This window comes from Ascidia mentula, chromosome 4, assembly GCF_947561715.1.
Source record: "Ascidia mentula chromosome 4, kaAscMent1.1, whole genome shotgun sequence".
In the NCBI taxonomy this organism is placed as follows: Eukaryota; Metazoa; Chordata; class Ascidiacea; order Phlebobranchia; family Ascidiidae; genus Ascidia; species Ascidia mentula.
This window is the reverse complement of record NC_138569.1, coordinates 9,756,465-9,780,188: the sequence shown is the minus strand read 5'-3', so window position 1 is coordinate 9,780,188 and position 23,724 is coordinate 9,756,465. Positions and strand designations below refer to the sequence as shown.

General features: G+C 44.6%; 1 protein-coding gene, 1 non-coding gene and 4 pseudogenes across 2 annotated transcripts; 4 read left to right on the top strand and 2 right to left on the bottom strand.

The window, feature by feature from the left end:
- Positions 1–3,122: 3,122 nt before the first annotated feature.
- LOC145899033 (uncharacterized) lies at positions 3,123–5,046 on the bottom strand. The gene is made up of 4 exons (XM_082987744.1): positions 4,568–5,046; positions 4,312–4,422; positions 4,070–4,111; positions 3,123–3,417 (listed from the first exon to the last, which is right to left on the bottom strand). The coding sequence occupies exons 1-4, from the start codon at positions 5,001–5,003 to the stop codon at positions 3,287–3,289; spliced, it is 720 nt and encodes a 239-aa protein (XP_082843870.1). The 5' UTR covers positions 5,004–5,046; the 3' UTR covers positions 3,123–3,286.
- Positions 5,047–5,417: 371 nt separating this feature from the next.
- LOC145898050 (uncharacterized) lies at positions 5,418–10,613 on the top strand (annotated as a pseudogene).
- Positions 10,614–10,680: 67 nt separating this feature from the next.
- Positions 10,681–11,365, top strand: LOC145899532 (uncharacterized; annotated as a pseudogene).
- Positions 11,366–11,517: 152 nt separating this feature from the next.
- On the top strand, positions 11,518–14,948 carry LOC145898048 (uncharacterized; annotated as a pseudogene).
- Positions 14,949–15,178: 230 nt separating this feature from the next.
- On the top strand, positions 15,179–18,397 carry LOC145898047 (uncharacterized; annotated as a pseudogene).
- Positions 18,398–23,428: 5,031 nt separating this feature from the next.
- Trnat-ggu (transfer RNA threonine (anticodon GGU)) lies at positions 23,429–23,502 on the bottom strand. The gene has a single exon. It is a non-coding gene; the product is annotated as a tRNA-Thr (tRNA).
- Between the last annotated feature and the right edge of the window lie 222 nt (positions 23,503–23,724).

Genomic DNA, 23,724 nt, shown 5'->3' with positions numbered 1-23,724 from the left:
TCAAAATTAATCTATCTTACCCTGAAATCGGGAAAGTTGCTGTTTCAATTCTTCGCCCCCAATTGCCAACTGCTCCTACTTAACAGCAAAGAATAATTCAGGCCACCATAGTATCGGTAGTGGTTGTTTACCTGCCTATTTGGTATTTCTATCCACCCCCATACATGTATAGACTGTATTTATTTACTAGAATCCGCAAGAGACGTTATATATCAGCACATTATCATGTGACATGGACATTCAGCCTTCCTGTTCCACGAATCAAGAGACACAAGCAATAACGACATAAAAAGTACAACCTGGATCTAAAAACTTACACAAAAATGATAAACAATGCATTTACCATAATAAATATTAGGTTGTATGTCAGTTTTGCGACTGTAATTTGGTGACAACAAATTGGGTCGCAGTCCATAGTTGTAAAGCCCTGATTTATTCCAGAATCACTAGTTAATAATTGGTTTAATCAAGTTAAACTCCAAGGTAGAACCTGGGACACCATTTGTCAGTCATTAATCCTATAAAATGCCAAATGCGACCAACAAAGACTGTTGTTTTACAGTTAATATTTAACTACAAGCTTCCGAGAACAGCAATGAACGGAACAGTGACCCGTCAAGCCTTGCATCCTGCTCTTTTTAATTAAACACCAGTCTTCATGAAAGCGGAAGTTTAGCAGGCTAAACAAAGCCCGACGATGAAGGTTGTGCACTTGGTAGAACTAAAACGCAATCATGCGTGTCGAAGCGATAATTCCAGACAGCTCTGTATATTTTTGTACAAAAATATATTTCGATACAAAAGCATCATTAGTGTCTACAAAAACTTTATGTACTTTAGGAAACTTCTAATGCCTTTACGAAAATTTAGCGAAATGTATTTTTCTTTATAATCAACATTTACAGAGCTGTCTGCTATGATCGCTTATAATAAGACTGCAAGATATTTTTAAAGCGCTCTGTTTACTTTTGTAACATCTAAATTTCGTTTGGTGTGATTATCAAATAAACTCTCACTAACCAACCTAAACCTGTGAAAACTATATCTTTGATATTGCGCATGTAAATTTTTAATGATACCTATATAGCATGCCCCCGAAACCTGTTTCATTACGCAAAAAGTGGAACAGTTGTTTAAACCATGGGATCCAAAAACTATTTTTCTTAGCGGGGATACCAAACTCCCCAAACAATGAAGTTGTTCCTGTTTCCTGATACACCCAATAAAAAAAAGGACAAGGAACAATGGTGCGCAAGCGCAGGATCGCCAAAAAGATAGATTACGTTATAATTGAACCGAGGTTGTTAAAACGTTTTGTATACTGACGCTAAAATGTAGTGTTTTGATTTGGAATGATTTGGAAATCAACAGAAATTCATTGTTATCGTTCATGCTGTAGTAGCGAACACTGTGCTATCGCTTGTTTCTATTTTGTCGTTGAGCTAGTTGATAATCCCTGCTTGGAAAAAAGACAAGGCATAATCCAGACCATCTATATAACTTTGCGACAAAGGTTCACAACTTAAAAAGGTCAAACGGTCTGCATTGCATAAAAATATTCCTTCACAAACTTGACTTCGCAGAATACATTGGTTAGTATGTCGCTGTATTCCAGTGTATTTACCAGAGTGTCGATCCGGAACTGAACCCGCAAATGAGAACCGGTTTGAACGGTTTATTTTCATGAACCGGGGCTGAACCCGAAGCAGTAAAGTGAAATCTGCAAAAACCCGAACCGGAACTAAACCGGATAAAACTCCCCTTTTTGAACTGAAACGTCTTTGCCTTCCGAAAATGCTGAAACAGTAGTAAAGAGGCCCTTAATCTAAACCTTTGATCCCCATGAGCGTTAATTTGGTTGAACCGGATCTGAATCCGTACCCCTTGCGTATAAATTTTACAACGCTAACCGGAACAGGACCGGATGAAAAACTTTTGAAACCCAAACCGGAGTTAAAGGGGAAAACAAACAAATTAGAAACCCGAACCGGAACTGTATCCGTATGATGAGCGGTTCGACTCCCTGCGTTTTACTCGTATTCTTCGTGAGCGTGAAGGAACGCAGAGATTTGAGCGCAATATATGTGTATTTTCATGCCACTTAAGATTTGCCTTTGGGAAGCGGAGCACTGCAGCACTTGTTCCACCCCCGAACTCCAGGTTTCATACGTTCGTTCAACTGACCAACTCAAAGTTTTTCTTTAAAAAGTGTTTCTTTTTTATAACACAAGACTGTTGGTGACATCTAAAACATATGGAAATAACGATTGTCGTTACATCACAGTAATCACACAGTTGTAGAAAGAAGGTTGTACGCCTGCGGATAAAATACCCCTGTTTGACATTGCACGACTTCTGTCTCTGTGAATTCCCGCACGTAACCACCATCGCTGCAGCTGTTTGGAACAGTCCAGAAACTTTATCACCGTTTGTTGTCGCCCCTTGTTTTTTCCTCTGTGCTATAAAACTTCGTTTTCACAAGTGCCGACATTCATTTCACAATGTCGATGAACCCTAATAGTTGTTTTGCCATGTGAGCTCGGGCGTGGTGCAGATTATATTAAAGCCACGTTTTTATTTTTCAGTCCATATATAGGAAACTGCTGAAATGTTGCGTGCGTTTTCCAAATCTCTTTCAGTGGGTCGTTCGTTTACTGCACCATTGATGTCAAGGGCTATGGCCTACGATGGCTCCATTAAGGACGAAGGTGGCAAACTTGCAAAGAAGGCTGCAGCTGATGAGAGCCAGTACATCCGACAGATCGAGAGGGAATTAGTTGACGTTGTATTTGCTTTGATTATCGGCAGAAGATAGGTCGGGCTAGATGTGTTTCTTCGAGAGCTCATAACGCTCATTGTCGTAATTTTGGTGTAATGTCATAAATTGGCGCCCGCCTTGTGGTTACGTAACTTTCAATCATTTCAAGAATAGTTTCATACAATTGTACCCTATAAGACTAGAGCAGTTACAGTTTTGATGATTTTGTTCAAAAGGCCAACAATACATGTAGGTATAAACCGGCTCACCAATATTATTCTATGCAATAGAGAAATACACAACGACTGACGCATCACCGCGCTCCACGGAAGTAAAACTCGAAAAAAACTAAACCACGTTGTGTTTTCAAATAAAACCAGCAGTTATTTATTACGTCACATACCACAATAGATTACAACACATAGTCTTGGAGAAATGAGAAATTTAATAGAAATCAGCAATTACTTGGATATAAGATGTAACACGGTATTAATTTTGTTCAGGTCAGCGAGAATCAGTTGTGATTAGTTATTTTTCTTGCTTTTTATCTTTGGGGTTTTCAGCACCTTTCGCACCGAATGTATATTCTTGCATAGTTCTGACACCAGCTACCGAATCTTTGATGACTGAATTGTTGAAGTTGTACACTTCGGTACCACCTGAACAACAAATACGATTAAACCTTCATAAGCAAAAACCTGTATTGCAATCGACGTATTGCTCTGTATAAACAGAAGACGGGCAACAAAGGTTTGTTTCATATTGATGAAGGCTGTTTACAGGCGACACGGTCCAAGCATTTAAATATGTCGCATCAAGCTTTTACATCCAGGAATTGTGCCAAAGTAGTCTTGGCACCAATGTAGATATATGCTATCAACATTATGCAGCGCACTTAATAGTGATTATCAATGTACATTTTAGGTATTTTTATAGGCATACATTTGTTTCATTTTCGATAGCACACTCTTGTCACATACAACGCCACGAAATTTACGTTTGGCATCAAGTTCTAGACGTTATGGTTCAAACGTTTATATTACAGGATGTGACGTACAGGAAGACGCTAAGTCGGGAGCAATGAACTTTCTCCATATATTTTGTCTCATGGTAGAGATGAGCATTCGGTTTATTATAATTCCTTGACCCGAAAAACAACATAGTTCACAACACGTCATTGGTCCCGCAATATTTTGTTGTATTTACTTTGTGGGGTTTTGTATTTTCTTGCACAAGTTTTATCCGCGTTAGTTATAAACTCCGGCAAAATCTTGTAATTTTTTCATCAGAAAAATTGGTTTTGCTACTTACCAGTTGCCGGTTTGTTTGCACCAGCAATGCTTCTTATTGTTTCTGCAAAAAAGTGAATGATAATTTTGTGTGAAGATCTCGGTTTTGACTTTTTGTATAATCTGTGTATAACAAACAGTATAACAGCAAGAACAGCACATAATATATGAAACGCATTTAAGCCAAGAAGTTCGTTGTGCTATATGTGAAGTTGAAATATTTTAGTAAGGTGTAGTAGACTGCCAACAATTATTTATTCAAACCTTTATCTACAGCAGCTCCCGGCTCCACATTAACTTTTGTGTAGTCGCCAATTCCAGCCCGTGCACCATCCAGCTTCGCCTCTTGGAAGTTAAAAGTGGTCTTGCCCTCATCTGCGTATGTTTTTAAACAATTTGTCAGCAAATAATCAATATATTTTGAAGTTAAAACAGTTGTATAAAAAAATACTGGAGCAGTAGTTGCCAAAAATGTCAGTGAAGCAACAAAAACTGTTGCTATTTTTCTAAACTTTCTTACCAACAACAGACACGGAGTTAAACTTGAAGGCATTCAAATACTGCATGGAAAACTCCAGGGCAACCTCCATTGCATATTTATAAAGCTCTAAATCCAGTTTTCCCGAATTGGCGTTCTTCATAATCTCAGTTGCCTGTTTCTTATCCACGTCAGCAGTGAACGCTATGCTGCCGGGGCGAAAGTCGGTAGCGGAGATGCCCATCTTGTGTAAAGCAAAGCAGAGCACAGCTACATAGCCACCATATCTCACTATATCCCTCGGTTCGAATTGCGAAAAGAGAGCAGTGCCCACATCACGGAAAGCGCCATCCACTTTCACCGCGTAACGACCGTCGCGAACTTGGAGACAAATTTCGGTGTCGCGATATTCCATTTCAACTTTAAACTTAAGGCTTCTTCTTTCCACTTCTCCAGATGCTTGTGCTGGTTCCATCATAGTTAATTACACAATATCTTAGACCAACCTGTAGCCTTACGAACTGCAAATTAAATTGGTAAGTCTGAGAATAAGCAGACTGGCCCATATTGTTATTAACATTGTCATGTTTAAAAAACGTTTCGGCAAAAACTTATGCCATCATCAGTTTGATTGGTAAGTATTTGTAACAGAAGTGTATTCTATGTAATTTTTTGGCGTAATAATTTGTAAGGTTGCTTCGTTTGGGGTCCAAAATACAGTACATTTCACAAAAGCTGCGTTAAGTATAGGCCCACAAATCTATTGTATGTTAATGCATATAATCAACTATCTTCAGGAAGAACATGGCCTAATAACAATTAAACTGCGAACATTTCAAATTTCTATCTGTCCCAGTCTCCAATTTACCCAACCTCAGAAAACCACCTATTCATGAAAGTGGAGTTGTCGATGACACATAGCACGTCAATGCATGCGCCAGAAGTGAAATCGCTTTTAAGTATGCAGAATCGACAGGATATAAAAACGCATTCATGTGTATCCTCACAATGTGGTCCCCACTGGTATGTGGTTGGTAACCGGCAAAATTGACAAACGGTTTTCCAATGTGATTTACTCACACACATGTATCGTTTTAGTTTAAACATGTAACGTCGAGACTAAAGTTTGGTAACATAGAAACTACATCTGTTTAAGTCATGGGGCGCAAATCCTATCTTTACAAATTCCAAACAATTAGTTTAAGCAAAGTGGAGCCAATAATATGAATTGTGTAAGCTGCAGACAGATGGCCGCTGGTGTTACATCTTGTTTGCCAGTAATTGCCGATTTCTATGAATGCTCATTTTTCTCTACACTAATGTGTGTTGCAATCTCATACGGTCTATGACGTAATAATAATAGACCAAGTTTTAAGTGATAACGTAACGTGGTTTTGTCCTTTTTGTGTCCGACAACTGTGCATCACAGTGCTACGTCATTTTATTCTGCAAAGGGTTTTTTTTGTGTTGCAAGCGAGCAGGTCTGGTGAGTCTCTTTGTACATATGTGTGTAACGTAATGTGTAAATTGTAACATTGGCAAATTTAACTGCGATGACTTAGAAGTCAGTTTGCTGAACAGTATATAGCTGCCCTTGTTTATGTGTTGACGCTGTCTTTGTACTCACAGTGTCTCTCTTGCATTTATACACACGTGAAGCATGGTGTATTCAATCTTCGGTCGCCCAAAGTTATCGGTAAGCATTGTGTGTGTTACGTCATAGTGGCGCATTGTAGTTTATGTTGCCTGTTTCGTTTAGGTGTGCGACAGTAACTGCTTGGACCGTCTTTGTGGTCCAGAGTTTCCCGGTTCCCAAATAGTTGGTGAGCCTTATGCTGTAATTAACTACGTGTGAAGTGTATTTGTTTGACACATTGCCTTCTGTGTAGAAACCGTGTTCTAAGGGCCCACGTGTCCTACGTGTCCTTCCGTCTCCTCCCGACGTCTGTATCGTCTACACTTCGAATACATTCTATCTTGCGTACGAGTGCGTACTGCACATTCGATAACAAGAATAACATCAACTGAGTGAGCGAGTTTGAGGCCCATTAAAGATACGCGTTTTAACTGCGGGAATTCTCCGCCTCGTGTGACGATCCGCGCCAAGAACCGGGGCGCGTTCAACGGACGTTACATGAAAGTTTCAGCTGTTTGTTGAAGGAAGGTTCAACTGTTCGTTGAAAGCAAGTTTCAACTGTTTGTTGAAAGCAAGTTTCAACTGTTTGTTGAAAGCAAGGTTCAACCTTTTGAAAAACAAGGCGACGAGCCGAGGAAGAAAGGCTCCAAAGGGACGACATTGAGATGGTACAGCTGCAGCATAAATTGCAGGCAGCCGTGGTTGAAGAGAAGGTTTGGGACGAGATGTCAGGAAACACGGAGTATACGTGACGGTCAAGGATGGTTCTGGAGGAACGCCTACACCACCCCCGGAGCAGCCGTTTGAGGAACAGCGTCGCGTTCAGTTCACGTATCCGCCTGTCACGTCGCAGCAAAGACTTCCGGACCAGCAGTATGAGGTTGATTATGTAACCCCCACTTTGTCTCCGTCGCCATATGTTCCTGATAAGAAATCCTCGTTTGACGGGCGAGATTACACGACTCCAATAAATCCGAGTGTAAGCCCTAAAAATGAACCTGCCAAGCCAACAAACGTGCATGATAGTGAAATTGCATCGCTTGTGAAACACATAAATAGACCCAAACCTGAAGTGATTATTTTTGATGGCAATCCAATGGACTATTGGAAGTTTGTTCGCAATTTCGATTCTCGTATCGACGACAAGGTCGATGACGAGGGAGCCAAACTATCGTACTTGGTTCAGCATTGCGAAGGAAAGGCCCGAAAGCTGATAGAATACTGCCACAGACTGAGGGAAAACGGGTACCGGCAAGCGAGGCAGTTGTTGTACGATCAATATGGCAAGTCACACATAATAGCCCATGCATGCGTAAGGTGTGTCGTCAACGGCCTAGAATTACGGCCAAATGACGCTGGTTTAAGCGAAATGGCGCAGTCGCTGCGCGATTGTCTACTTACTCTTTTAGACATTGACGAGCATTCTGAGATGAATAACTATCCAACGCTAATTGCTGTTGCAAATCGTCTTCCATTCAAGATGCAGGAAGCTTGGAAACGACGTGTTGCAAAAATAATCAGAGAGACTGGCCGTGAACCTCTGTTCGAGCATCTCGTTGACTTCGTGGAATCTGAGAATCAGATTGCGAATTCGCTCTTTAGTCGTATGTTGGACGAAAAGCTAAAGGTAAAGCTAGTCACGTAACGGCCTCTAGTCATGTCGCTGTAAAGTAAGAAGAGTCTAAACCCAAGGCTCGAGCTTGACCTTCCCAAGTTCCAGCAGTCCCTTTGTGTCCGTGCTGTTCAGGAAGGCACGGTCTTGTAAAGTGCGAGGAATTTAAATCCCGGTCGTACCGTGATCGTTTGCGCGTTACTCGACGCCGCAGACTATATGACAACTGTTTCGATTTGGACATTTTGCTACAAAGTGCAACAGCCCCAGGGCGTGCACAGTGAAGGACTGCATAGAAACTCATCATACATTGTTGCATCCACCGGAGAAGAGAGAAGACGAATCCTCCCCTGTTATAGGAACCGCACACCGGAACGGACTGTCTGTTCGGTTGTGTCGGCAAGTGAAAGGGACCGCCATGCTTCTTCTGGTCGCCAGAATGTCAATCTGATGATGGTTTCCGTCAAGGTCAATGCCAACGAAAGGTGCGTAAACACGAACGCTCTTTTGGATACTGGTTCTGGTGCCATTTTGTGTCACAGGAAGTTAACTGAAAGGCTTGGGCTGAAAGGTGAACCGAGCAACGTGACGCTGAAAATGGTCAACGGAGACAGTCGCAGGCGCGAAGGCAAGATGGCTTGCTTGACCGTTGCTTCGCTTGATGGTGCTGCAACTGTGGAACTCCTGGAAGTGTTTGCCGTTGATTGTTTGCCCATTTCCGCCAACAAGTTTCCGACAAAGATAGAATTGAACGGACTGCCTCATATCAAGGATCTGTCATTCCCGCGTGTTGACTGCAGTGAAGCTTTGCTGATGATTGGTTTGGATGTGCCAGATGCCTTTTTCATACAAGAGGTACGGTAAGGAAAACCGAAGCAGCCTATTGCATTTAGGGTTCCACTTGGATGGGCCTTAGCGGGACCTGTCTGCAAGAAATCAAACGATTGGTTTGCAGTGAACTTTACCCAAGTTGCCGATGATTCGCTACAGGATAAGCTGGAGCGAATGTGGAAGACCGACTTTCAGGATACCAACTGCACAGAGATACCTATGTCCCGTGAAGACCGGTATGTTTTAGATAAAATGAAGTACGGTGTGAAATTCCAACAGGGACATTATGAGTTGCCGTTGCCGTGGCGTCCGAATGCGCAGCCGTTGCGCAACAACAGGGACATGGCACTAAACCGTCTGAGATCTTTGGAACGCCGCCTGATGCGTGATGACTTTCTGCGGGACGCATACATCAAGACGGTCCAGGGTTACATAGCTAAAGGCTATGCAGAGGAGATTCCTAATGAGAAACAGACCAAAGACGTTGTGTGGTATCTGCCACATCATCCTGTCACAAATCCGCACAAGCCAGGAAAGGTGCGGGTGGTTTTCGACTGCGCCGCCAAGCATCGCGGGCAGTCGCTGAATGAAGCTCTCCTTCAGGGCCCGGACCTGACCAACTCGTTGGTTGGTGTCCTTTCAAGATTCCGGATGGGACAGGTGGCTCTCGTGGCCGACGTGGAAGCCATGTTCCATCAGATACGTGTACAACCGACTGATTGCGATGCACTTCGATTCCTGTGGTGGCCCGGAGGCGATATGTCAAAGAAGCCCACGGCACACCGGATGCTGGTTCACTTCTTCGGGGCGGCTTCCTCCCCCTCATGTGCGAGCTTTTGCCTGAAGCAGGCTGCTGAAGATTTGCAAAACGAGTTTCCAAGTGAGGTCGTCGAGACCATAAAGAAGAATTTCTACGTCGACGACTGTCTGAAGTCTGTATCAACTGAAGCAGACGCTATAAATCTTGTCCAGAGTATTTGCACACTTCTTAAGAGGAAGGGATTTCGTTTGATCAAGTGGGTTAGCAACAGCGAGCGAGTTCTCGCGTCCATTGATGAAGAGGAACGAGCAAAATCGGTCAAAGAGCTGAATCTAGATGGGTCGTCGTGCGAGAGAGTTCTCGGAGTTCGGTGGAACATTTGCTCGGACGAGTTCGGGTTATCCGTTGACGTAAAGCAGCCGAAGTCCTTTATCAGAAGAGTCATACTGTCAGTGGTGAGTTCGTTGTATGATCCTCTTGGGTTTGCAGCGCCCGTGATCGTGGTGTCAAAGACGATGCTAAGAGACCTCTGCAGGAAACAACTTGGTTGGGACGACGTGCTTTCCGATGAGGATTCCGAAACGTGGAGGAAATTGTTGCAGCAACTACCGCGCTTAAAAGATGTCGTTCTACCTAGATACGTGAAGCCAAGCAGTTTCGGTAAGGTGCTAAAAACGGAATTGCACCATTTCGCAGATGCGTCATCTACAGCTTATGGTGCGGTGACGTACCTGAGGCTGGTAGATGAGCGAGGACGCATTCACTGTTCGTTTCTGGTGGGTAAAGCACGTGTTGCCTCACTGAAGACGTGTTCGATTCCCCGCCTGGAGTTGACGGCCGCCGTTGTTTCAGTCAAGTTGGATCAACTTGCGAGGAAGGAATTGCATCTGGTCGGATGCCAATCTGTGTTCTGGACAGACTCGACTGCCGTTTTCCAAAGCATTCGCAACTGCAACAAGCGCTTTCCCGTGTTCGTAGCAAACCGCTTAGCTAAAATTGAAGAGGCATCTCATCCAAATCAGTGGAGGCGTGTAAGCACAAAGGTAAACCCTGCTGACGAAGCGTCACGTGGACTTGATGTGAACAAATTTGTAAGATCTAGCCAATGGCTCAGTGGACCCCAGTTTCTTTGGGAACGAGAAGATACGTGGCCCTCTTCCCCCGACCTGTCCAACGTGCCGATCGAGTTTCTTCAAATAAAGAAGGAAGCTCAAACTGTTTGTCTCGTCGCCAACGAGTCTCCCACTGATCGACTTAAGTACTCGTCCTGGAATCGGTTAAAAAGGGCTGTCGGATGGATTCTCCGATACAAGTCGATGTTGCTAGCCAATGGGTTTCCGTCGTAGTACAGGGTGCCCAGTGGTCAAGTGACTGTCGTCGGACTCAAAGCTGCTGAGCTTGCAATCGTGAAGTACGTGCAGGGGCGCAGTTTCCCAGACGTCATTACTACAGTGTCAAAGGCAAAGGACGGAACTGTTTGTTTGCCAAAGAAGAAGAGAGCATTGGGAAAGCTCAACACAATTCTTGTTGATGGAACTCTAAGGGTTGGTGGAATGTTGGAGCGTGTATTGATTGACTTCGACGTGAAGCATCCGATCATCCTTCCGTACGACCATCGAGTTACAGACTTGGTGATTATGCAGCAGCATGATGAAGTTGGTCATGCTGGAATGGGACACACCTGGTCGTCCCTTAGGCAACGCTACTGGATTGTCAAAGGAGGTATGGCGGTTCGAAGCGTGCTGGGCAAGTGTCTCTCTTGCCGACGACGAAACGGTTCCTTGGGGAAGCAGATGATGGCAGACCTTCCTGCTGCGAGGCTGCAGGCCAACAAGCCACCATTTTCAGTGGTGGGTGTCGACTACTTCGGACCCTTCCTTGTGAAGCAAGGGCGAAGTGAGGTAAAGAGGTTGCATCTTTAATTGTTTCTCCACCAGGGCCGCACATATCGATATAGCCCATTCATTGTCGACCGACGGTTCATCGGTCGTCGTGGACGTCCAAACCAGATTTTCAGCGACAACGGCACGAATTTCGTCGGAGCCGAGCGTATCCTGCGCGAAGAACTGAAGAAGAGGAACCAACAGCAGATTTACGAATATCTGCAACAACGCGAAATTGCATGGAGCTTTAATCCCCCCACTGCCAGCCACATGGGTGGGGTATGGGAGCGCATGATACGCTCTGTGCGCAAAATTCTCAACGCCCTGCTCTCGGAGCAGACGTTGTCTGATGAGCGATTGTGCACTCTGATGGTAGAGGTGAAGGCAATCCTAAAATCCCGTCCCTTGGTCCCAGTGACGTTCGATCCGAAGGATGAGGAGCCCCTTACTCCCAATCATTTACTGCTGCAACGTACAGCGCCGAATATGCCCCCAGGACTGTTCGCGGGGAAGGACTGTTACCATCGAAACCGGTGGCGTCAGGTGCAATACCTGGCCGATCAGTTTTGGAGGCGATGGTCTCGCGAGTACCTGCCTACGCTCATGCCCAGATCGAAGTGGGCAAGTGGACATTCGAATTTTATGGTCAATGATGTGGTTCTTGTGGCGGATGACAACTAGCCCCGGAGCAAGTGGCTCAATTACTGTCCGATGTTTGTTTGTTGTGTTGAAATGTACTCCTTGGATTCGTACATTGTGGGGGGGTATGTTACATCTTGTTTGCCAATAATTGCCGATTTGTATGAATGCGCATTTTTCTCTACACTAATGTGTGTTGCAATCTCATACGGTCTGTGACGCAATAATAATAATAGACCAAGCTTTAAGTGACTACGCAACGTGGTTCTGTCCTTTTTGTGTCCGACAACTGTGCAGCACAGTGCTACGTCATTTTATTCTGCAAAGGTTTTTTTGTGTTGCGAGCGAGCATTTTCTGGTGAGTCTCTTTGTACATATGTGTGTAACGACTGATAACCGAAATGTGTAAATTGTAACATTGGCAAATTTAATTGCGATGACTTAGAAGTCAGTTCGCTGAACAGTATATAGCTGCCCTTGTTTATGTGATTAAGTTTACACACGGTGTTGACGCTGTCTTTGTACTCACAGTGTCTCTCTTGCATTTATACACACGTGAAGCGTGGTGTATTCAATCTTCGGTCGCCCAAAGTTATCGGTAAGCATTGTGTGTGTTACGTCATAGTGGCGCATTGTATTTTATGTTGCCTGTTTCGTTTAGGTGTGCGACAGTAACTGCTTGGACCGTCTTTGTGGTCCAGAGTTTCCCGGTTCCCAAATAGTTGGTGAGCCTTATGCTGTAATTAACTACGTGTGAAGTGTATTTGTTTGACACATTGCCTTCTGTGTAGAAACCGTGTTCTAAGGGCCCACGTGTCCTACGTGTCTTTTCGTCTCCTCCCGACGTCTGTATCGTCTACACTTCGAATACATTCTATCTTGCGTACGAGTGCGTACTGCACATTCGATAACAAGAATAACATCAACTGAGTGAGCGGGTTTGAGGCCCATTAAAGATACGCGTTTTAACTGCGGGAATTCTCCGCCTCGTGTGATGTTCCGCGCCAAGAACAGGGGCGCGTTCAACGGACGTTACATGAAAGTTTCAACTGTTTGTTGAAGGAAGGTTCAACCGTTTGTTGAAAGCAAGTTTCAACTGTTTGTTGAAGGAAGGTTCAACTGTTTGTTGAAAGCAAGGTTCAACTGTTTGTTGAAAGCAAGTTTCAACCTTTTGAGGAAAGAAAGTTTAAGTATCTTGGCAAGTTCGCCTTTCAATATAGCAGAACCAAGCGTTTCTCCACCGACACTTCCTGATGCTGTCGTTGATCGTCTTCGACGACTCAGTGGACAATACATCATCGCCGAGTGTCTGATGAAGGATCGTCGCAACTTGCAAGTGCTTGAGACGGTCTTGGTTCTTTTAGAACAGCTTTTTATTGATGCGGTTGACGCCTACAAGGCGCATCCCGAGCTTGCCGATGATCTTGCAAGCGTAAAGAAAAACAAAACTGAATTTGACGACCGAGTTGCCCACTGGGTTTGTGAGGCAAACTCGCAATCTTGTCGTGATTTACCTGGGCATGCAACCAGCCCAGGTGGAAGCGGTGACGGTAGTCTGAAGGACAACAACTCGTCCTGCGGACGAAGTATACGCTCTAGTTCTTCGACAAGTAGTAGAGCTCGCGTCAAAGCGACTACTCAGCTCGCGCGTCTTGCAATTCAACAGACTGCGCAAAGACAGGCGCTGGCAAAGCAACATGAAGAAAGAAAAATGACCGAAACAAGGCGACAAGCTGAAGAAGAAAGGCTCCAAAGGGACGACATGGAGATGGTACAGCTGCAGCATAAATTGCAGGCAGCCGTGGTTGAAGAGAAGGTTTTGGACGAGATGTCAGGAAACACGGAGTACTTGACGGTCAAGGATGGTTCTGGAGGAATGCCTACACCACCCCCGGAGCAGCCGTTTGAGGAACAGCGTCGCGTTCAGTTCACGTCGCAGCAAAGACTTCCGGACCAGCGGTATGAGGTTGATTATGTAACCCCCACTTTGTCTCCGTCGCCATATCCTGATAAGAAATCCTCGTTTGACGGGCGAGATTACAAGAATCCAATAAATCCGAGTGTGACCCCTAAAAATGAACCTGCCAAGCCAACAAAATGCATGAAAGTGAAATTGCATCGCTTGTGAAACACATAAATAGCCCCAAACCTGAAGTGACTATTTTTTATGGCAATCCAATGGACTATTAGAAGTTTGTTCGCAATTTCGATTCTCGTATCGACGACATAAGGTCGATGACGAGGGAGCCAAACTATCGTACTTGGTTCAGCATTGCGAAGGAAAGGCCCGAAAGCTGATAGAATACTACCACAGACTGAGGGAAAACGGGTACCGGCAAGCGAGGCAGTTGTTGTACGATCAATATGGCAAGTCACACATGATTGCCCATGCATGCGTAAGGTGTGTAGTCAACGGCCTAGAATTACGGCCAAATGACGCTGCTGGTTTAAGCGAAATGGCGCAGTCGCTGCGCGATTGTCTACTTACTCTTTCAGACATTGACGAGCATTCTGAGATGAATAACTATCCAACGCTAATTGCTGTTGCAAATCGTCTTCCGTTCAAGATGCAGGAAGCTTGGAAACGACGTGTTGCAAAAATAATAAAAGAGACTGGCCGTGAACCTCTGTTCGAGCATCTCGTTGACTTCGTGGAATCTGAGAATCAGATTGCGAATTCGCTCTTTAGTCGTATGCTGGACGAGCATCGCAACGAAGCCAAGAAAGCAAAAGGTAAAGCTAGTCACGTAAAGGCCTCTAGTCATTTCGCTGTAAAGGAAGAAGAGTCTAAGCCCAAGGCTCAAGCTTGACCTTCCCAAGTTCCAGCAGTCCCTTTGTGTCCGTGCTGTTCAGGAAGGCACGGCCTTGTAAAGTGCGAGGAATTTAAATCCCGGTCGTACCGTGATCGTTTGCGCGTTACTCGACGCCGCAGACTATATGACAACTGTTTTCGATTTGGACATTTTGCTACAAGGTGCAACAACAGTGAAGGACTGCATAGAAGCTCATCATACATTGTTGCATCGACCGGAGAAGAGAGAAGACGAATCCTCCCCTGTTAGGAACCGCACACCGGAACGCACTGTCTGTTCGGTTGTGTCGGCAAGTGAAAGGGACTGTCATGCTTCTTCTGGTCGCCAAAATGTCAATCTGATGATGGTTTCCGTCAAGGCCAATGCCAACGAAAGGTGCGTAAACACGAACGCTCTTTTGGATATTGGTTCTGGTGTCACTTTGTGTGACGCAGGGGCGAAGGCAAGAAGCTCTTTTGGATACTGGTTCTGGTGTCACTATGAGTCGCAGGCGCGAAGGCAAGATGGTTTGCTTGACCGTTGCTTCGCTTGATGGTGCTGCAACCGTGGAACTCCCGGAAGTGTTTGCCGTTGATTGTTTGCCTATTTCCGCCAACAAGTTTCCGACAAAGATAGAATTGAACGGACTGCCTCATATCAAGGATCTGTCATTCCCGCGTGTTGACTGCAGTGAAGCCTTGCTGCTGATTGGTTTGGATGTGCCAGATGCCTTTTTCATACAAGAGGTACGCAAGGAAAAACCGAAGCAGCCTATTGCATTTAGGGTTCCACTTGGATGGGCCTTAGCGGGACCTGTCTGCAAGAAATCAAACGATTGGTTTGCAGTGAACTTTACCTAAGTTGCCGATAATTCGCTACAGGATAAGCCAGAGCGAATGTGGAAGACCGACTTTCAGGATACCAACTGCACAGAGATACCTATGTCCCGTGAAGACCGGTATGTTTTAGAAAAAATGAAGTACGGTGTGAAATTCCAGCAGGGACATTATGAGTTGCCGTTGCCGTGGCGTCCGAATGCGCAGCCGCTGCGCAACAACAGGGACATGGCACTAAACCGTCTGAGATCTTTGGAACGCCGCCTGATGCGTGATGACTTTCTGCGGGACGCATACATGAAGACGGTCCTGGGTTACATAGCTAAAGGCTATGCAGAGGAGATTCCTTATGAGAAACAGACCAAAGACGTTGTGTGGTATCTGCCACATCATCCTGTCACAAATCCGCACCAGCCAGGAAAGCTGCGGGTGGTTTTCGACTGCGTCGCCAAGCATCGCGGGCAGTCGCTGAATGAAGCTCTCCTTCAGGGCCCGGACCTGACCAACTCGTTGGTTGGTGTCCTTTCAAGATTCCGGATGTTCCATCAGATACGTGTACAACCGACTGATTGCGATGCACTTCGATTCCTGTGGTGGCCCGGAGGCGATATGTCGAAGAAGCCCATGGCACACCGGATGCTGGTTCACCTGTTCGTGGCGGCTTCCTCCCCCTCATGTGCGAGCTTTTGCCTGAAGCAGGCTGCTGAAGATTTGCAAAACGAGTTTCCAAGTGAGGTCGTCGAGACCATAAAGAAGAATTTCTACGTCGACGACTGTCTGAAGTCTGTATCAACTGAAGCAGACGCTATAAATCTTGTCCAGAGTATTTGCACACTTTTTAAGAGGAAGGGATTTCGTTTGACCAAGTGGGTTAGCAACAGCGAGCGAGTTCTTGCGTCCATTGACGAAGAGGAACGAGCAAAATCGGTGAAAGAGCTGAATCTAGATGGGTCGTCGTGCGAGAGAGTTCTCGGAGTTCGGTGGAATATTTGCTCGGACGAGTTCGGGTTCTCCGTTGACGTAAAGCAGCCGAAGTCCTTTATCAGAAGAGTCATACTGTCAGTGGTGAGTTCGTTGTATGATCCTCTTGGGTTTGCAGCGCCCGTGATCGTGGTGGCAAAGACGATGCTAAGAGACCTCTGCAGGAAACAACTTGGTTGGGACGACGTGCTTTCCGATGAGGATTCCGAAACGTGGAGGAAATGGTTGCAGCAACTACCGCGCTTAAAAGATGTCGTTCTATCTAGATACGTGAAGCCAAGCAGTTTCGGTAAGGTGCTAAAAACGGAATTGCACCATTTCGCAGATGCGTCATCTACAGCTTACGGTGCGGTGACATACCTGAAGCTGGTAGATGAGCGAGGACGCATTCACTGTTCCTTTCTGATGGGTAAAGCACGTGTTGCCCCACTGAAGACGTGTTCGATTCCCCGCCTGGAGTTGACGGCCGCCGTTCTAGCCAATGGCTCAGTGGACCCCAGTTTCTTTGGGAACGAGAAGATACATGGCCCTCTTCCCCCGACCTGTCCAACGTGCCGATCGAGTATCTTCAAATAAAGAAGGAAGCTCAAACTGTTTGTCTCGTCGCCATCGAATCTCCCACTGATCGACTTAAGTACTCGTCTTGGAATCGGTTAAAAAGGGCTGTCGGATGGACTCTCCGTTACAAGTCGATGTTGCTAGCCAATAAGTACAGGGTGCCGACTGGTCAAGTGACTGTCGTCGAACTCAAAGCTGCTGAGCTTGCGATCGTGAAGTACGTGCAGGGGCGCAGTTTCCCAGACGTCATTGCTACAGTGTCAAAGGCAAAGGACGGAAGCTTTGGGAAAGCTCAACCCAATTCTTGTTGATGGAGTTCTAAGGGTTGGCGGAAGGCTGGAGCGCGCATTGATCGACTTCGACGTGAAACATCCGATCATCCTTCCGTACGACCATCGGGTTACAGACCTGGTGATTATGCAGCAGCATGATGAAGTTGGTCATGCTGGAATGGGACACACCTGGTCGTCCCTTAGGCAACGCTACTGGATTGTCAAAGGAGGTATGACGGTTCGAAGCGTGCTGGGCAAGTGTCTCTCTTGCCGACGACGAAACGGTTCCTTGGGGAAGCAGATGATGGCAGACCTTCCTGCTGCGAGGCTGCAGGCCAACAAGCCACCATTTTCAGTGGTGGGTGTCGACTACTTCGGACCCTTCCTTGTGAAGCAAGGGCGAAGTGAGGTAAAGAGGTTGCATCTTTACTTGTTTCTCCACCAGGGCCGCACATATCGATATAGCCCATTCATTGTCGACCGACGGTTCATGGGTCGTCGTGGACGTCCAAACCAGATTTTCAGCGACAACGGCACGAATTTCGTCGGAGCTGAGCGTATCCTGCGCGAAGAACTAAAGAAGAGGAACCAACAGCAGATTTACGAATATCTGCAACAACGCGAAATTGCATGGAGCTTTAATCCCCCCACTGCCAGCCACATGGGTGGGGTATGGGAGCGCATGATACGCTCTGTGCGCAAAATTCCCAACGCCCTGCTCTCGGAGCAGACGTTGTCTGATGAGCGATTGTGCACTCTGATGGTAGAGGTGAAGGCAATCCTAAACTCCCGTCCCTTGGTCCCAGTGACGTTCGATCCGAAGGATGAGGAGCCCCTTACTCCCAATCATTTACTGCTGCAACGTACAGCGCCGAATATGCCCCCAGGACTGTTCGCGGGGAAGGACTGTTACCATCGAAACCGGTGGCGTCAGGTGCAATACCTGGCCGATCAGTTTTGGAGGCGATGGTCTCGCGAGTACCTGCCTACGCTCATGCCCAGATCGAAGTGGGCAAGTGGACATTCGAATTTTATGGTCAATGATGTGGTTCTTGTGGCGGATGACAACTAGCCCCGGAGCAAGTGGCTCAATTACTGTCCGATGTTTGTTTGTTGTGTTGAAATGTACTCCTTGGATTCGTACATTGTGGGGGGGGGTATGTTACATCTTGTTTGCCAATAATTGCCGATTTCTATGAAGGCGCATTTTTTTCTACACTAATGTGTGTTGCAATCTCATACGGTCTGTGACGCAATAATAATAATAGACCAAGCTTTAAGTGACAACGCAACGTGGTTCTGTTCTTTCTGTGTCCGACAACTGTGCAGCACAGTGCTACGTCATTTTATTCTGCAAAGGTTTTTTTGTGTTGCGAGCGAGCATTTTCTGGTGAGTCTCTTTGTACATATGTGTGTAACGACTGATAAGTGTACATATGTGTGTAACGACTGATAAGCGAAATGTGTAAATTGTAACATTGGCAAATTTAATTGCGATGACTTAGAAGTCAGTTCGCTGAACAGTATATAGCTGCCCTTGTTTATGTGATTAAGTTTACACACGGTGTTGACGCTGTCTTTGTACTCACAATGTCTCTCTTGCATTTATACACACGTGAAGCGTGGTGTATTCAATCTTCGGTCGCCCAAAGTTATCGGTAAGCATTGTGTGTATTACGTCATAGTGGCGCATTGTATTTTATTTTGCCTGTTTCGTTTAGGTGTGCGACAGTAACTGCTTGGACCGTCTTTGTGGTCCAGAGTTTCCCGGTTCCCAAATAGTTGGTGAGCCTTATGCTGTAATTAACAACGTGTGAAGTGTATTTGTTTGACACATTGCCTTCTGTGTAGAAACCGTGTTCTAAGGGCCCACGTGTCCTACGTTTCTTTTCGTCTCCTGACAACAAGAAATAACATCAACTGAGTGAGCGAGTTTGTTGCCCATTAAAGATACGCGTTTTAACTGCGGGAATTCCGCCTCGTGTGACGTTTCGCGCCAAGAACGGGGGCGCGTTCAACGGACGTTACATCTGGTATGTTTTCTCCGTACGGTTGCACCTAGTTTAGTGCTCAACGGATGACGGTGATTGTATAGTCACCACAAACTGGAAGTCTTTTTTTGGCCGTTTGGTCAGCAAAGTCGTGGGATAGTCACACCAGCTGCACTGATGAGACCTTTTAGGTCGAAACAGTGGCCATCTGTCTGCAGCTTGCACAATTAATTTAAACTTCTTTATGTTTTCGGTACACCTGGTATGGGTGAAGTTGTCACGTGATAAAGAATTCCGCCCAAAACAATGCATGTGAAACAAACCAAAATGTCAGGATTTTATAATTAACCGTTCTTATTATCAAATCTAATGAGTTGCTATTTCAATTCTACTCCCCAATTGCACACTGCTCCTACGAAACAGCAAAGAAAAATTCAGGCCACCAAGTATTGGTAGTGGTTGTGTACCTGCCTATTTGGTATTTCTATCCAACCCCATACACGTGTAGACTGTATTTTTTTGTTACAATCTGCAAGAGACATTATATGTCAGTTCTATGACATGGACATTAATGACTCTTGTTCCATAAATCAAGAGACACAAGCAATATCGGCTTCAAAAGTACAATCCGGATCTTTAAACTTACACAAAAATGATAAACAATGCATGTACTATTACAAGTCTTAGGTTGTATTTCAGTTTCGCGACTGTAAAGTTGCATTTGATGACAACAAATGGGGTCGCAGCCATTAGTTTGTAAAGCCCTGATTTATTCCAGATACACTTTTTAATAATTGGTTTGATCAAGTTTGGCACATCATTTGTCATTAATCATATGAATGGCCAAATGCTGCGAACAAAGACCGTAGTTTAACGGTAATTGTAAACTCAACCTACGTCAAACTAGAACCTTTAGTGGTGTCATGTTTCAACTATTCGTGTGCAACAGGCGCACTACTCCTACTTATAAAAACATTGACATTTTAAACCTGCTTTACACTGTTGAAAGCATATTCTTAATTGCCAAATTAAAATTGAAGTACGGCCATATAGAAAATTGTCGGAAACGATTCTGTCATTGACCATTCAAACAGTAATAGTTAAATAATGTTGCTTTACAGCGACAGTTGTTATCTTGCTGACATGCTGAGATTTGTTTGTTACCTTTTACAAAATCCTGCCTACGTGACGTATAACATTTAACTGAAAGATATTAAGTCAACCCCAGGCACTGATGAAGATTACCGGTTATCACACTCACAAAACATCCAAATCCTGCTTCTGTTTAACTTTTAACAAAAGTCACACAAATAGGAACTTATATTCTACCCCTTCTATGCTTTGTAACAATCTGACAATATCCCCTGGTTTAAATTTCATCAGAGCCTGCAATATTTTCGGCCTTTCATCGTGCTCTTTGGAATAAAGCACCTTCTTCCTAAAAGCGGAAGTACCAAACAACGAGATGGGTTTGTGAACTTGCTAGAGCTAAAACGAAATCACGTGATCGAAAGTATTCTTGCAGGCTGATCTTTATGCCAGACAGATCTGTAGATTTTTACAGAAAAATATATTTCGCCTTAAAGTCATCATCAGTTCCCATAGGAGCTGTATGTACTTGTGGAAACTTCTGATGTCTTTACAGCAAAATATATTTTTCTACATAATCAACATTTACAGAGCTGCCTGCTATGATCGCTAATAAGAAGACTGCAAGATTTTTTTAAAGCGCGCAGTTTACTTTTGTAACATCTAAATTTCGTTTGGTGTGATTAGGTAATAAACACTCACTAACGAACTTAAACCTGTGAAAACTATATCTGTGACATTGCGCATGTAAATTTCCAATGATACCTACAGCATGCCTCCGAAACCTGTTTCATTACGCAAAAAGTGGAACAGCTGTTTAAATCATGGGATTCAAAAACTATTTTTCTTTGCGGGGATACCAAACTCCCTAAACAATGAAGTTGTTCCTGTTTTTGATACACCTAATATCGGTTGTCGCGTGACCGATTGTTCCGCTTAGCACAATGGATGTGAAACCACATATACGACCCCCACAAAAGGAAAGCAATTGTAAATCCAACCTACGTCACGCTAAAACCTGTTGATATCCAAATTGTTACTGACGATGCCAGGCATGTTTCATTGCTGAATTCTGCTCTTCTTGCAAACTTTATTTTATCGACGTTTCGGCTGTTATGCAGCAGCCTTTATCAGGAGGTATGAAATGTAAATCAAGCAATGTGGACAAAGCACATAAACAAAGAAAAAACGCTAAAGCTCCTGTAGCTCAGTTGGTAGGGCGTTGGGCCTGGTTAACCCAGCAGGGTCGTGAGTTCAAACCTCACCGGGAGCTTGATTTTTCAGATCTCGCTCCGACTTGTCGGGAAAAGTGGCTGATCCAGCTTGGCTGCAATGCCTTGGCAGCAAAGCCTGTGAACCGTATGATCAAAATACTTGAGCTAATGTCGCCAAATTTTTAAAAGGGCCTGCGCAGTGGGGCGATCCTGCCTTGCTATGCAAAAGCATGGTAATACTTCTACACCAATGATTTATCACATATGATTTACGAACAAATGTGTGTTGGTTTACCATACATATATATATATATATATGTAACTTATAATAGCAATGCGAAATTTGAATAATTGTAAGTCCATTTAGAGTGCAACTTGTTTGTTCGTAAAAGCTTGATAGAACCAGTGATGTGCAGCCAATAAAATATTGTCTGGGCACTTCCACTTGACGTTTCTGATGGGTAAAGCACGTGTTGCCTCACTGAAGACGTGTTCGATTCGCCGCCTGGAGTTGGCCGCCGTTGTTTCAGTCAAGTTGGATCAACTTGCGAGGAAGGAATTGGATCTGGTCGGATGCCAATCTGTGTTCTGGACAGACTCGACTGCCGTTCTCCAAAGCATCTGCAACTGTTCGTAGCAAACCGCTGGGCTAAAATTGAAGAGGCATCTCATCCAAATCAGTGGAGGCATGTAAGCACAAAGGTAAACCCTGCTGACGAAGCGTCACGTGGACTTTGTGTGAACAAATTTGTAAGATCTAGCCAATGGCTCAGTGGACCCCAGTTTCTTTCCTGGAATCGGCTAAAGAAGGCTGTCGGATGGATTCTCCGATACAAGTCGATGTTGCTAGCCAATAGGTTTGTGGAAACGTGTGGTTTCACACCGTCATGGCCGATTGTTCAAACAGTTACGTCAACGTCGCGTATACATAAAGGTCGCGCCACCAATAGTTTCGGTTCCTCTAACTTAGTTCCCTTTTATGAGACATATTTTACAGTGAACCTTATAATTTATGTAACTTTATGTTTTATAAAGCGAGAACTCACCACTATAAAAATTTAATTTGCCAAACCATCAGCGAAAATAAGGCGCTATAATGTATGATAACGCAGATTACATCACACGTTAAAAATACCTCCAAAGTTGTGACTTCCTGCCACAACATCCATAGTAGCGTTCTTGATAATTTCGTCCTTGAAGTTAATTTCCAACGTGTTCTTGCCATTGTCGCTGCCTAAAAGCCGTCCATATTCGCAGTTACACGCACATTACGATATACCATGGGGAAAATACAGAAAATATCTAAACAGTTTTTCTTCCTTGCGGGTTGACCAGACCCGTGTAAATCACGACCTGAGTCCATAATTGCTTTTATTCTGATCAGTCTAGTGTTAATTGTTCTATAATCTTGTTATAAATTGACTAAACCAGTCACAGATTGGTATTATTTTTTTATTTGTTTGTGTGTCACAAACGATATTTTTATGTGTCACAAACTTAATCGAAGAGCATTCCTCTATTCCAAAGTTCCTAAAGTAAAATCAATTTTAATTCCGTTTGCAATATGAAGCTTGAACAAAGCTAACCGTGCAGCTGTGTTATGTGGTGCTAAAGCGACCTGTTATTGAAAGGTGGACGTCAAGGGAGAAATGCGGCTTGCAAATACAAGAATACCTTGAAGCAAGCGTTATCGCAAAATTGTAACAAAGCAATTTTTTCATAAGGTTCACAGGCTTCGCAGCCAAGGCATTGCACACAAGCTGGATCAGCCACTTTTCCCGACAAGTCGGAGCGAGAACTGAAAAATAAAGCTCCCGGTGAGGTTTGAACTCACGACCCTGGGCTAACCAGGCCCAACGCTCTACCAACTGAGCTACAGGAGCTCAGTGGCTTCACGGGCGGTTTAGTGTGGCCAAGGTACACTGGTGCGCAAGCGCACAACTTGTCAGGCTTATGAAAAAAATGTTTTTTTCTTTTGCAACAGATGAATACATCTCGGGCAGAATGCAAATGGTATTATTGATCATTGCGGGATCGTTTTGTTTACAAAAACGACCTTAGTTTTGAGATTGTTCGCACGTATAAGACCCTTGTGAAAAAATGCT